A 14,282-nucleotide genomic window follows, 5' to 3' on the forward strand; every position below is an offset into this window, starting at 1 on the left:
AATCGGGACAGTGTCCAATATCCATCGGAGGAGAATATATCTCCTGGAACCAAACAGCAACACCTGAAGCAGCGTCAGTGAGGAAGGGGTTAGGTTCACTGCAGAGAGTTAAACACCCAAAATATAGGAAATGGGTTCTAGGGATAGTTTCTTCTTGAAGATAATATCAATTTCTTTACAGACACTGCACCAGAAGTCAGCAACAAGGGGACAGTCAAGAATGCAATCTAAATATGCGCCTTTGCTGATTTTACATTTGTTACAGTATTTTGAAAACAGAGGATTACAGAGAATTAAAGATTATTTTATTTAATGGTGCTTAGTTTAAAAAAAAAAAAAAAGGCAGGCGAACTATGTATTAAGAATATATCGTATTAGAAATGACCGAGTCTCTCAACATTCAGATTATGCTGCAAAATAAAAACAATGACTATTCAAACAGGGATAATCTTGCAGCTCAACAGCAAACCTGACATATTCTTTTCTATAATTCTCTACATTTTCCAGGACCCACTGAATCATCCGGCTCTGTCAGTATTATATAATCTCTTATGGGTCTCTTAGCTTCTTCTGGTAAATTCAGAAATGAATCAACCAAACTGTAATGAGGTAGAACAGAGTCTCTGATGTAACTTGATTAGGCAGATGAACTTAACTTCCGAGCAGAACCCATTTCCACGTCTTTTCCCACCATCTCCGGTTGCTTAGCATCCAGTGGCACCTGAGGCCTGGCATCAAGTGATGTAACTCCTGTCCTGAGTGCGTGGGCTCCTTGTTAAGCCAAGCTTGAAGAAACATCTGTGTGTCTGGGTACTTTATTTTGACTTTGTATTCAGGAATAAACAACAGAGCAGCAACAGCCTACGCTTTATCCATGACAGCTTTCACATAGTTAACTTAAACATTTATCCAAAAACAACAAAAAAAAATAATTGGAGCAAGCAAAGTTTTACGTAGTTTTAACACTTTAAAAATACGGGGAAAAATATTTAAATTATTTGCATTATACTTTTACAACATGATATAACATTGACCTTCATCCAGCTGATCACGTTCAGGTAAAAAAGCGAAACCCTTACATTCAATATCTTGTCGTTCATTTCAGTGATGATGAGCACTTGTTTTTTTCCACTTACTGATTTTGTTTAAAAGTCCAACAGCGCCCCCCAAATCCTTGAATTCCCAACTAAGCCTTGAAGTCAGACAGTCAAATACAAACTATGACAAAGTTTAAAAGATTACAGTAACACTGAGCTGGACCGAAATATTGTGCTGTGAACAAAACATAGTGTTTTAGTTCAAAGAAATCATGGTAGAACATTAGAAATATGCACTTTCAGGATTGTGTCATTATATGCAAGAAGAAGGAAAAACATGATTGAAATTTTTCAGTGCGGGAATAATAGTAGAGTGTAGTGTTGTCCTTTTTGTGAGTACCGCTGTATTGTGTGACGATTTCTTATTCAAATAATCAAACAGTACATAATGCACTCGTACTAGATGCATATAAAAATCCTCATCCTTTCATTTACATAAGCTACTAGTAAACAAATAAATACACAATAAATAGCTTTACTGCCATACAATTAGTAATAACCTACATAATTAGTTAAAATGAACATAAAACCAGGTTAATGTGCAGGATATGACGTTACCTCATGTGAGACTTTTTCAGTGTGATATCACAAGATGACATGAAATCCATTCAAACGGGTGTAAACTATGACAAAACTGATCTCTCTCATATGCTCTTTGTATCACGTTGCTGCAGGCGGCTAGCTGATAGGAGCGCCTGTTGTGACCAGTTTATAGTAGGCGCCCTTCTGGGCCATGAGTTTGTCATGCGTGCCCTGCTCTATGACGACTCCTTGTGACATCACTGCTATGATGTCAGCCGTCTGGATGGTTGACAGCCGGTGAGCGATGACAATGCAGGTTCGTCCTTTTCTCGCCTCGTCCAGAGCGGACTGGACCGTCTGCAGGGAAACAGAACGCTGTCATGAGAATGTTCTCCTGGTGTTTTGTGTAAGTATTTGGAGATGAACGCTACACATGTTGATCATGTAAAGACTGACTGAGTGCAAAGGAATGCTTTACTTTCAGTGGTTGTAAAATGTATCATACCTTTTCACTTTCTGTGTCTAAGGCAGAGGTAGCCTCATCTAACAGGAGGATCTTGGGGTTCCTGACAATGGCCCGGGCGATGGCGATGCGCTGTTTCTGTCCTCTTGACAGCTGAGACCCCTGAGAACCAACCTGGGTCTCATATTTCTACCAGTCGTGACAGAAGGGGAGAAAACAAAAAGTCACATGTAGAGCTATTGTTGTAATTGAAATAATTGTATTGGCGTGGTAAACTTGTATGATTTACTTCTGGGATTTCAGTGGCAATGTCTGATATGTTATAAGTGAGTTCAGCTTTATTTGTTGTTTAAAATATGACTTATACGTAACAAAGTCCACGTGACAGATGACTTTAATCTCATTCTTGACCTTGGAAACACTACAACAATTTAACCCCAAGGTCCATTTAACAGTTTTTCTGAAGCTTTCAATCACATTACATGATCCAAACTAGGTGGTCATGGATTTGTAGATTTTAAAGCTTTCATTTTTGGCTGTCAGCTTGAAAACAGTGCAAATGCAGTCAGCTGAGGAAGATCGTGTGATGTGACCAAGAGCTTGAGAGCAGCTACTAAACAGACCCTGTGGTGAGATTTTGTTTTTGCCAAATAAGCTGACACCTTTCAAAGCAGCTTTTAATGTGAGTGCTCTGTCAACTCTTCATCATGCTGCCCGTTTTCCACTGAAAGGAACAAATGATTAGTCGGTGATTTAGTTTTAAGCATCAGTATCACAGTGAAATTAGCCTCCAGCAAAGTATGAATATTTAATCTGTGCTTGATTTAACTACACAGCATTCTTGTTAACAGCCACAGTGTGACCAGACTAACAATGATGACTTCAGTGGTCGTTCATGTAAAATTTAATCATCAGGTAAAGTGTTCCACTCACGTCTGGGAGCGCCATCACAAAGTCATGAAGAAAGGCTTTCTTTGCGGCCTCAACGATCTCCTCCATGCTGACGTTGCGCGTGTTGTCACCGTACTGTATATTCTCGGCGATGCTGCAGTCAAACAGAACAGGCTCCTGGGACACGATGCCAATCTGAGATCTCAGGAACGGCACATTGACTGAATGAGATCGATGGCCATCAATCAGCTGAAAAATAAAGATACACAGTCACAGCTGAGTAAATGTCTTTGGGATATATATTGAACTCATTTTGCGATTTCAGGAAACTAATGTCTAAAACACACACCACATGTCCTTCATCAGGGTCGTAGAACCTTTCCAGCAGTTGAACACTGGTGCTCTTGCCACAGCCGCTGCTTCCAACAAACGCCAAAGTCTGACCGGGCTTCACAGACACAACCAGGCCCTTCAGCACCTGGCTGTCTGGTCGGCTCGGATAGGTAAACTTGCAATTAAGGAACTCTATGTTCCCTTTGAAGTTGTCCTAAAAAAATGAATAAGACTTGTTATAGTGACACTGTGACAAAATGACACTTTAGTTTGCATACCTCTTACAAATTTAATTAAAATCCACCTACCCATTTCTTTCCATCTGACGGGCTGATGCTGACTTTAGGAACTCTGTCCAACATTTGGAAAAACTGAGCAGCAGCAGATTTGGCTTTGGCGTAATCTGGAGTGAAGGAGGAAGCTCTGCCCAGTGCCGTCCCACTGATGACTACGGCTGAGATCACTCTGGAGACACGTCACATGAGCACAGTGTTGGCATCGCATCTCAAAATTCAAAGTATGATTGATTACATAAAGCCAGAGAGTTACCTACCTAAAAACAAACATGTACTGAAGCCCCTCAGTGCTGACCAGGTAGCCTCCATATCTAAACGAAGCAGCGTAGGCCATGAAGATGACACACTGGGCAAAACCAAAACATAACCCATAGATGTTGGCTTTCTTCTTAGCAGATGTATATGGGAGCTCGAGTCTCTCTTCGTATGATTTCACAAATAAGCTCTCTTTGGCCAAGCCTGCTATTGTCCTGATGTTGGCGAGAGCCTCACTGGACACCTGTGGGAGAGAAAACACTGGTCAGTCTCGATTTACACAGAGGAATTCTTAGCCATCAGGACATGTAAATGGTGAATGTTCTGGAGGGATTAGCTTACTTGTCCTGCTTCCTCCATGGCTTTTTTGTCTTCATTTGCAAAACCTGTCAGCATTTTGGCTTGGAAAGCTCCAGACAGCCCGAGGAGAGGCAGGAAGCACATAATTACCAACGTTAACTTCCAGCTGAAGTAGAAGGCGATGATGAACGAGGCTCCTATGCTGGTCAGCGAGTTAACAATCATGCCGATCTGAGAACCTGTCGCCTGCAGAAAACAATCCAGCCACAAGCAAAACAGCATTGTTAATACCATGTCAGAACTACACTCCCATAAGAGATATTAGGTCTTTAAATGGCAGCTCACCCCCTGGACCATGGAAGCGTCTGTGGCCAGTCTGGTGGTCAGAGCTCCAGGACTGTTTCTATTGTCATCAAACCAGCCGATCTCCTGTCTCAGCATGGCCTGGAAGCCCACTTTCCTCAGGCGACGGGTCAGCAGCTCTCCAGATTTTGCAAAAGCGTAACCCTGAAAACATTAAATCAAAGCTGATTCTGCTGTGCTCTATACTGAGATAACGATGAGTCCAAATGTCAATTCTGTGACAAGGATTATTCTGACACAAACCTGCACAAACTGTGAAAAGAAGCTGACCACAGCCACAAGACAAAACAGAACACAGATCCCGTTGATCTGCTCCCTCTGCTCAGTTACGTCACGAATGGCAAAGGTCTGTAAAAACAGAAGGCATAGATATAAACCAGCCAATTCAACTTGTAAAAAGAGATTATGCATTTGTCATGGGAGCAGCCTTTACCCCAAGGATCTGGCTGAACAGAACAGCGTAGATGGGGTTGATCGAGCCATTGATAGCAGCTCCCAGGGAGCCCAGCAGCATGTAGGGCCACTCCGGCCGGTTGTACTTCAGGATGCGTGCAACTGGAGCAGGCTCCACATGTTCGTCTGCATCATCCTCAAGTTTCTATTAAGATACATGTGTTAGAGCAGGTCATTTCCATAGGATATACAATAATAAAGTAGTGCGTTGCAAAGCATTAAAAAGAGGTCTCACATCGTCTGGTGTGATGTGCTCGTCAGAAAGCATACTGAAGCTGCCTGATAGTACATCCGGGACAAAATCGGAAGACAGTTTGCTCTGAGATCGCAGTCGAACAGAGCTCCTGTAGAGAGTTACAATTCATTTTTACTGATGATGACCTATTCATACATTTTCTCTGTATGGACTCTTTTAGGCAGATTTACTATTGGGTTCACCTTTTACTAGATCTGGAGCTTCCACGGCTAAAACTCCTCACTCGTTGATCAAAATCTTCTTCAAGAGACTCACTGATCACATCTAGAAGACAAAAAATGTAAGTAAATGCAGCTTTAATGCAAATATGGGAGCTTTCATTGCTTTTAACAAACACAGCAAAGACAAACTAAAACACATTTGACCTGTGACACCTGCTGCATGCTTTTAAATGTGCTGCTTTAGTCAATCAGAGAACCCAATGATTCCTCATCAGTGTTGGATTAGTGGACTCAGTGTGGCAAGTTTAAGCCTCCACTGCATCAGTTGCGGCTGCACGACAAATATCACCTCTGACTGTGTGCGACAGAGGAAGGTGAACAGGGAAAAACAGATGGTAGCTGATGGCTGAAGCAGTGCATGCAAATTTCAGTGCCCTGCTAAGAATAGAGTTTTAGAGGGCAACGAGGATGTGGACTTAACTGTATTAGAGCTGAATTGCCACAATTTTTTTTTTTTACAACCAATTAACCATTTAGGTAATTTATCAAGCAAAAATATGGATCAATGTATCTTCGTAAGATCTAAAATCTGCAGTTTTTCTGTTGTTAACTGAGCATATTTGGTTTTTGAGCCGTGCTTGTCTGAAATAAGACACCTGAAGATGTTCATGTGAACTTTAGGATGGCGATTTTCTGAGAATTTTCTGACATTTTATTGCCCAAAAAGGTCAAAGCTAGTAAAATAAGATAAAATATGATAAGATAAGATAAGACAAGATAAGCCTTATCTATCTCACAGTGGAGAAATTCACAGTGCTGTCAGCAACAAGACACACAGAGATAGACACATACTAGAAAGAAAAAAATTACATATAAAAATACTGCAAACATAAGAATAAAAATACACATAAAATAGATATAGAAAAGAAAGAATAAAGGTATAATAATAATAATAATAATAATAAGAAGAAGAAGAAGAAGAAGAAGAAGAAGAAGAAGAAGAAGAAAACATTTCGATGCCTATGAATATCACTTGCAGCCCTGCTTCACTACAGTAAATCCTACCGTTAGCTGTGTTGGATGAGCCTTGGTTCTGCAGCGTGACCAGAGTGAAGTAGACGCCCTGCTTCTCCAGCAGCTCGCTGTGCGTTCCTCTCTCCACAGCCTGCCCGTGCTCAAACCCAATGATGACATCTGCGTTTCTAATTGTGGACAGTCTGTGGGCTATAGAAATTGTTGTCCTTCCTGTCCGTACCTGCAGGTATAACGGTTATTAGGGTGCCATCCTATAATGTTAATGTGTTCCACGTATGCAGTGTATGGACTCACATTGTCTAGCGCTGCCTGGACGATAGCTTCACTCTCATTGTCCAAGGCAGATGTGGCCATATCCAGCAGCAGGATTCTGGGGTTTCGGATGAGAGCTCGAGCGATAGCAATCCTCTGCTTCTGTCCTCCACTCATCTGGCCTCCACCGTCACCCACCAGAGTGTCAAATTGCTGGTGGTCAGAATGGTACAAATGAACATGTAGCATGAGATTATGAAACCGCTGCAGTTCTGTTGTATTGTCACTCAGTATGGAAATGTACCTGTGGTAGATCCATTATGAAACTGTAAGCATTAGCTTCCTTTGTTGCCTGGATAATGTCTTCCATGGTGACCCCAGGCCGACCATAGCGGATGTTCTCTGCAATGGTTGTGGCAAACAGCACTGGTTCCTGCTCCACAATACCGATGAGAGAGCGGAGCCACCGGATGTTTAGGGTACGGATGTCATGGCCGTCCAAAGTCACCTGAGAGCGACATTAGATTTAAAGATATTACGGTGAAGCCTTCAAACAATTCACTGTGTTGTCCTTGAGGCTGCTCAGGTAGTTACCATTCCTTCCTTTGGGTCATAAAACCTCTGAATGAGCTGAACTGTGGTGCTCTTTCCAGAACCACTCGGCCCAACGAAAGCAGTGGTTTCTCCCGCGTTGATCTTCATGCTCAGATTATCTAAAATCTGAAAAAGTAGTTGCATGAGTTTAAATATGAAAACGTGAAAAATTGACGAAACAAATGCCAGACGATGAGCGTTACCTTGACTTCTGGCCGAGATGGGTAGTAGAAAGAGATGTCATGGAACTCAATGTCGCCTTTTACTTTGTCTAGCTTGTGGCCCTCTTCTGATAAACAATCAATTTCTGGTTCCTGTGAACGCAACGACAAAGAAAGTTACAACATGAGGCTGATTTGATTTAAACTTTCTCTCACTCTAGTCATTGACTAATGAAAGCCACACATTTGGAAGTTTTTTATGAAAATAATCCCTTCCTGTTGCTTGCTTTAGAATGTGGAGATCTATGACCTTCTCACATACTCCTCCCCAAATGCTGCAGCTCAAGCAAACCAGCTCACTACAGCTCTGCTCAAACACTGTTAAACTGCTCTGTGCTACACAATAGATAGATAGATAGATAGATAGATAGATAGATAGATAGATAGATAGATAGATAGATAGATAGATAGATAGATAGATAGATAGATAGCATCTTGGTTTTACCCGGTCAATTGTTTCAAAGATGGACTTTGCAGCTGCTCGTCCAGAAGCGAAAGCCTCCAGGCACGGCGAGGCCTGGCCAAGGTTCATAGCTGCCATCAGCACTCCAAAGAAAACCTGAAAAACAAACACACAGGTTGAGACAAAGAGCACTTGTATTTCAAATAGCATCAGAAGATAGAGTTTAACTTTACCTGAATGAGACCACCAGGAGACAGCTCCTTGGTGTCGATGACTAGTCTGGAGCCGTACCAAAAGGCCAAAGCGTAACACAGGAAGATGATGCACCACAGGTATCCTTGAAACACTCCTATGATTGTGCCCTTTTTTACTCCCCAGTTCTGAGCCTCCACCAGGTTTTTGTCATACCTGTGCAAAGTTGAATGTGGTTTCAGATAAGAAAGTAATGGCATCATCATTTGTAATATTCGTTCAAGTACTACACAATACCTCTCGGCTTCCTTTTCCTCTCCACCGAAAGCTGCTACTGTTCTGATGGCAGACAGAACCTCATCAGCTACGGCTCCTGCCTTTGCATAGGCCTTTAGCTCTCGTCCTGTCAGCCTGGCCACAGCCTGAGGAAACACAGACGAAGGATGCATTTTAAATAAATACTAAAAAAAACCACACCACAAACAGTAAACATCCACTCCCGGATCTCTCACCATAGCCATCAGTCCGGCAGCTAGTCCAATCAGAGGGCTCACTGCGATGACCACCAGAGTCAGCTTCCACCCACCCATGAATCCAACCATGAAGCCAAACACAAACGTGGAGAGCCTCTCAATGAATATCGACACCTGATCAGCGATTGCGTTGTTGATCTTGTTGATATCACTGAGAAGGAACAGAATACAAAGGAGTCAGTTTCTCAGCCCTGATAAGACCTGAGTTGCAGATAGAGAGCCACCAACTTACTCAGATATCCTCGTGTTCAGTTCTCCTACAGAGTTGCAGTCAAACCATCCGATCTCCATTCGCATTACTTTCCTGAAGTAGGTCTTTCGTATTCTCTGAATTTGTCTTGCAGCCGAAAACACCCAGAAGTAAATCTACAAAACAGATCATGTTCAGTCATAACTGCTTAAGTGGGGGTTAATTAAAGCTGAATGTAGTAATCACTCACCTGAAAATAACTCAAAACCAGAACTCCTAATCCAATCCCAATGTAGTAATATGCGAACATGGTCATCTGTGATTCAATGTCCACCCTACCAGGAGAATAAAACGAGCAACATCAACATCAGCTCCTCTCTAACAGCAACACCACATTCTCAGTAAATGAAAGACGTACCCGCAGGCCACTGTGCTGTTTTCAGCTGTTTCATATACGGAACCGTTAATCCAATAGATGGTGTCGTTGTTGCACGTCTTGTTTGGGTCTTTCAGTTCTTGCACTTCGAGCTCATAAGCCACAAAAGTGTTCGTCATCATGCCGTACACCAGGAGCATGAGAGGTGAAGCGGCGCCGTGGATGAGGGCGCACAAACTCCCCACCACCATCATCAGGGTGTCTTTCCAGGTGGCAAATCGAAACTGGCGACAGGAATTCATGGGGGTTTATTCAAATTCTTCAAGAATTTGTTCCACATTTTCTTCTTGAGCAATTCAAAGATAGAACATTCTAAAAATGTCTTAGAAAGCGACTGCAAGAGAATGATAATATATATAAAGAGAAATATTTACCAGTTGGAAGCAGCCAACACTGAGTGCATTTTCCTTTTCCTTCTCATCTCTGTAAAACACAGAATTTAGATCATACAAAAAACCACACACACAAAAACCAAGACACAATATATTTTCAGTCTCTCAATGCAAACTTACTCTTTCAGATTGTCACCTGGAAAAAAAGGGGAATCTGTATTTAGTATTGCCCAAAATTGCATTACAAAATTGAAACAACATTTTGTCAGTTTTGAAGTTTCTCACTCACCTCCGTTATCTTCACCTGGTGTTGCAATCTTGTGCGATTTCTTCATGTTAGCTGGCCTGACTCAGGCTGGCGTTTCCGCACTTGACAACTGTGGATTTAAAGAAATATTAAAAGACAAATAAATATAAAATTAGATAAAACTTCAAGATAATAACCGAAGAAGTCCCTTGGAGAGAGATGAAATGTCTTCTAGAACCTAAAAACCAAAGAGAGAAGTCCAGTTGGTTCTCACTGAAGCTACTTGAATTAAGATAATAATTTAAGTACAAGTGGTTCCAGTCACTGTGTATTTAATAAAGACACAAACAGACCAGACAGGATCTGCTGGAAACTGAGAATTCGGTTTGGATTGAAAACTTTTTTTTCTCATGTAAAAATGTGGCCTTGTTCAGGATTTTCAGTTTCCACTGAGCTGCATGGAAAATGCTTCACTAATGCCAACAACAAAACACCATAAAGGACAAGAACAGCAGCTATTAATGGAGGATTTTGGTGAAAGCTGAAGAAAAACTGTAACAGCTCGTGATGCCACAAAGGTGAAACGCACAGTACCTGACCTCTCGTAGCAGAATCTCTGGTTTCTTCGAAAATCCCAGAACAACGCTGAGGCTCATCAGACGACATACCCGTCTTATATTCCAGTTAACCTATGCCTCCCCTTTCCCATTATCTACACCTCCATTAGACTGATAAGACCTCTATCAGCGGTGGCCTCTCCCGCACTGTCTTTGGAAGAGAAAATCCAATCACTCATCAAGCTATTTTGCATCGACAGCAGCTGTTCTGGTCTTAATAATCGAGTAAATAAACTGTATTTTAAAATCTGATTGTAGAAGTTGTCATCCTATTTTTCTTGTTGGGTTTTTTTTGCACATATTTTTGCTGTTGCCTGTCTTGTCGTAGGATGGGTGTAATATGAAAACTTGGCTTGATTTGAGTAGACAGTACTATCACTTTAGGTTCAATAAGCAAACAGATTAGATTGTTTTCCAAATAAGATGTTTGCTAACGTCGTATTGTTACGATGCATCAAGAAAATCAGTTTGAATAAAGGTATTTTATTGTTATCAATCGAGATTGTAAAAAAGGGCTTACTGACCTTAAGGTCGTTGATCGGAGTCGTGAGTTATCTCAATACAATCATTATACAAATACTAATCATGCAGAACGTCCGGTCCCTACTGGCCAATAGAATTGTTTTATCACTCTTTTATTATTCACAATTTTTAACAAATATTAATGAAGGCTACACAACCAAGAACTTAGTGTTCCAGGGAATTATTTCAGCACTAGTCACACTAGCACTGACATTTCATCTATCTGAGGTTAAATTGTTAATTTAAAATGTTAAAGTATTTGTGACATTTTATTGGGTTCATCATCCCACCTGTCAGTCAACTCAATATTGTGAGTTTATCTAATTCACAGTTGCAAAAATTTGAATGGTACAAAACCCAGAATATGTGTGAAACTACAAAAAAAAAAGTGGAAACAGAGACACAACTGTAGTAATAAAGCAGATGCTTGAGGGGTTAATGCCCGCTAAGACAAGCAGTACAGGGTGTCGGAGTTTGCTCCTTCTTTACAGCCGCTTATTATTCACAACAGGTGATTGATAATCCCTCAGTCAGGAGGGGGCTGGAGACAGAGAGAGTCTCACAGAGCTCTGATGCTGACGCCGACAACAACAACTGTCATCAGATATTCCTGAACTACACACACATTTAAGCTTTTTAAAATGCTTTTAATTGCAACAGAAGTTCCATTAAAGCAAGTGTAACTATTTGGTTTCCAAAATAGTGCTCTGTTGCATTAAGAATAGATGACGACGCACCTTCTAGCCGACTTCGCAATGCATTTTGCACAGTCTGAACCATAACAACAGGAGTGATGACAGCCGGAAATGACCATTTTTGCTGATAAAATTCAAATTAGGTGGGTTTTTCTATAGGTTTTATAAGTATATGTGAATTTGTGACATGAACAGAACAGTTTGAGAGACTTTAACTCAACCTTTGTTTAAACACTGATGTTGAGGCCTCATTTTTATTATGGCAGAACAAAAATACAACAGAAGACGTAGGCATTAAACAAAAACTTGTCAATAAAGAAACTGTAATAAAATTATTGAGACGACAAATTCATGAAATCATAAAACCATCAAGAGTAAATGGAGTATTTAAGGTTTAAGACAAGACAAGACCTGGTGGAAATAAGATAAAATTATATTAAAAACCTAAATTGGACCGAGGACAAAAGTGAGTCAAACTTTAGATTGTCTCAGGTGTGCAGTAAACAAACCTGGATTTTCCAAGCTCAGTAAAAACAGCCAGAACCTGCAACGTCACGCTTGTTTGAGCATGTTCAGTAACAGCCCACATTAAAAGCAGCTGTGGAAGAAATATTCAGAGGCTTATTTAGGTAAAAGTATAAATATAACAGCTTCTGTTACAAGTAAAAGCAATGAAAGGGTCACTTAAGTTAAACATGATTAAGAAATTGTACTTAAAGCACTAAAAGTAAAACTACTCACTGTAGAGAAAAAAGCCCACGTGACTTTTATTCTGTTGTTTATTGCTTCATTGCATTAGTATTACTCATTGATTGCATCATGTCAGTATTTTATTGCTGTAAATGGTAGGCGTGAAGCCAAACTAATACACATCAGGCTGCAACAGATGATGACGCATTTAACTGACTGTCTGGCATGAAAAAATGTTAGAAAAAGGTCTTAAAGCTAAAAGTGACACTGTGAAGATGCCTGCTTTGTCCAGACAACAGTGGAATTCTTTTAATTATTCAATTTAGCTGAATATTACACAATTTATATCTCGTCAATTCACAACAACACAAGTCATTTAAGGACATTTTGAGTTCAAGACCTTCTAAACTTGCAGCAAGAAACCCAACAACTGTCTTTGAACAGGTACAGCCTGATCAGCAGGAGGAAATCTGCACATTTAAAAAGCTGGAAGCATAAAATTTTGGTATGTTTGCATGAAACTCCCACAAACAGTTTTATTTTAGCCAATCAGCAAAGCATTTCAGCTCTACGTCTAAACACAGTTTGTCACACAGTATTTAAAAAAGGTCTTTTTACATTTTATATGTCAAAATTCTGTTTTTTTAATTAACTACAGCTCTTACAGAAATGAAATACAACATTTTCTAAGCATAAAAAGTTGGAAATACTCAAGTAAAGTATCTGAACTTTGTAGTTTAGTGCAGAACTTAAGAACAGTTATATTTTACCACTGATGAAAAGTCAGCAGTGAAGTAATGTAAGGGGGTAAAAACCACAGTAGTGGCCTTATAATTAAATAAAGCACAGGGCGTATCACGCCTCACAGACAGACTGTTCCACCCAGTTTCAGCATAAAGTTCACCATGATGAGTATTATAATTATCGCTGATAAAAAATAACTCACTGGTGTAATAAAGAGGACTTAAGGGTCACAGCAGAGGTACACATGTATAAAATGGTCTTCAGCCCAGAGGAAAGCACAGCGTATTTCTATAATAGATAAACCACTTAACAAAAAGACAACAAACCTCAGGTAATTGTCTGTTCAGTGAAGGTTTCCAGAAGGCTGAAACTTTTAAAAAACGAAATTGATTTAGTGCCATAGTATGCTATTTAAATATTTATAGATTCTGCATTCAATGAAGTAAACAGAGTACATAGTGGCCTAGTTTGTGGTGCCAAAACAATTCAGATGTCCTAGGTCAAGGTACATTCCTTAAAGGACAGAAATGTGGGCATTCTGGATAGAGTAGTTTGAGACAGGAGTGACAGAAGTCAATCAGAGGTATCCATGTAAAACTGGAGCAGCCATCTCTACATACAGGAAGCTGTCTGCTGTGCCACTCATCGTGTACTTATGAGGCCGTCTGGAGTCTAGAGTTTGGCTTATAAAAGTCTTAAAAACAAATATTCACTGTTTGATTTCAGTTTATTTTGTAACAGGATGTACATCCATCCATTATCTATACACCGCTTAATCCTCACTGGGGTCGCGGGGGGGCTGGAGCCTATCCCAGCCGACTTAGGGTGAAGGCAGGGGACACCCTGGACAGGTCACCAGTCCATCACAGGGTAACAGGATGTACAGTGTGTATTAAATGGGATGGGTTATGTATTAAAATCAGTTCTATGCTCATTTTGTCCTTTTAAAAAATGCAAATTTTGTTCATGTACCACTATGAAAGTTGCATACTGCTAAAATTTGACACTGCTCTGAGTTTTTTTTTTAAAATATGTTTTTAATTATCTAAAAAATAAAAGTCGTTTTTGAAGAAATTGCTTTTTTTTTCATGTGTTAAAAATTGAATTTCTCAATACATTATCAACTAGCTCGCTGGAACTAAGCTAAGAAGAGCTAGCATGACCGTGGTTTAGCTTGCCTGCTTAGAAA

The 14,282-nt window shown here is 40.3% G+C and overlaps 1 protein-coding gene across 1 annotated transcript in view; it reads right to left on the reverse strand.

The window, feature by feature from the left end:
- Positions 1-1,775: 1,775 nt before the first annotated feature.
- The window catches only part of abcb11a (ATP-binding cassette, sub-family B (MDR/TAP), member 11a), a 13,467-nt gene continuing 960 nt past the window's right edge, over positions 1,776-14,282 (reverse strand). The window contains exons 2-26 of the mRNA XM_008278677.1: positions 9,621-9,665; positions 9,229-9,470; positions 9,061-9,145; positions 8,853-8,986; positions 8,600-8,771; positions 8,385-8,509; positions 8,129-8,303; positions 7,938-8,051; positions 7,475-7,585; positions 7,272-7,397; positions 6,982-7,185; positions 6,720-6,890; positions 6,456-6,645; positions 5,412-5,493; positions 5,209-5,317; positions 4,954-5,118; positions 4,764-4,868; positions 4,503-4,664; positions 4,200-4,403; positions 3,860-4,101; positions 3,615-3,771; positions 3,323-3,520; positions 3,016-3,222; positions 2,125-2,271; positions 1,776-1,976 (exon numbers count right to left, since the gene is read on the reverse strand). Of these exons, the coding sequence (XP_008276899.1) occupies positions 1,776-1,976; positions 2,125-2,271; positions 3,016-3,222; positions 3,323-3,520; positions 3,615-3,771; positions 3,860-4,101; positions 4,200-4,403; positions 4,503-4,664; positions 4,764-4,868; positions 4,954-5,118; positions 5,209-5,317; positions 5,412-5,493; positions 6,456-6,645; positions 6,720-6,890; positions 6,982-7,185; positions 7,272-7,397; positions 7,475-7,585; positions 7,938-8,051; positions 8,129-8,303; positions 8,385-8,509; positions 8,600-8,771; positions 8,853-8,986; positions 9,061-9,145; positions 9,229-9,440 (3,798 nt within the window). The 5' untranslated portion in view covers positions 9,441-9,470; positions 9,621-9,665. The remainder of the gene's footprint in view (positions 1,977-2,124; positions 2,272-3,015; positions 3,223-3,322; positions 3,521-3,614; positions 3,772-3,859; positions 4,102-4,199; positions 4,404-4,502; positions 4,665-4,763; positions 4,869-4,953; positions 5,119-5,208; positions 5,318-5,411; positions 5,494-6,455; positions 6,646-6,719; positions 6,891-6,981; positions 7,186-7,271; positions 7,398-7,474; positions 7,586-7,937; positions 8,052-8,128; positions 8,304-8,384; positions 8,510-8,599; positions 8,772-8,852; positions 8,987-9,060; positions 9,146-9,228; positions 9,471-9,620; positions 9,666-14,282) is intronic.

The sequence above is a fragment of the Stegastes partitus genome, unplaced genomic scaffold (assembly GCF_000690725.1).
Source record: "Stegastes partitus isolate 25-593 unplaced genomic scaffold, Stegastes_partitus-1.0.2 Scaffold130, whole genome shotgun sequence".
NCBI lineage: Eukaryota > Metazoa > Chordata > Actinopteri > Pomacentridae > Stegastes > Stegastes partitus.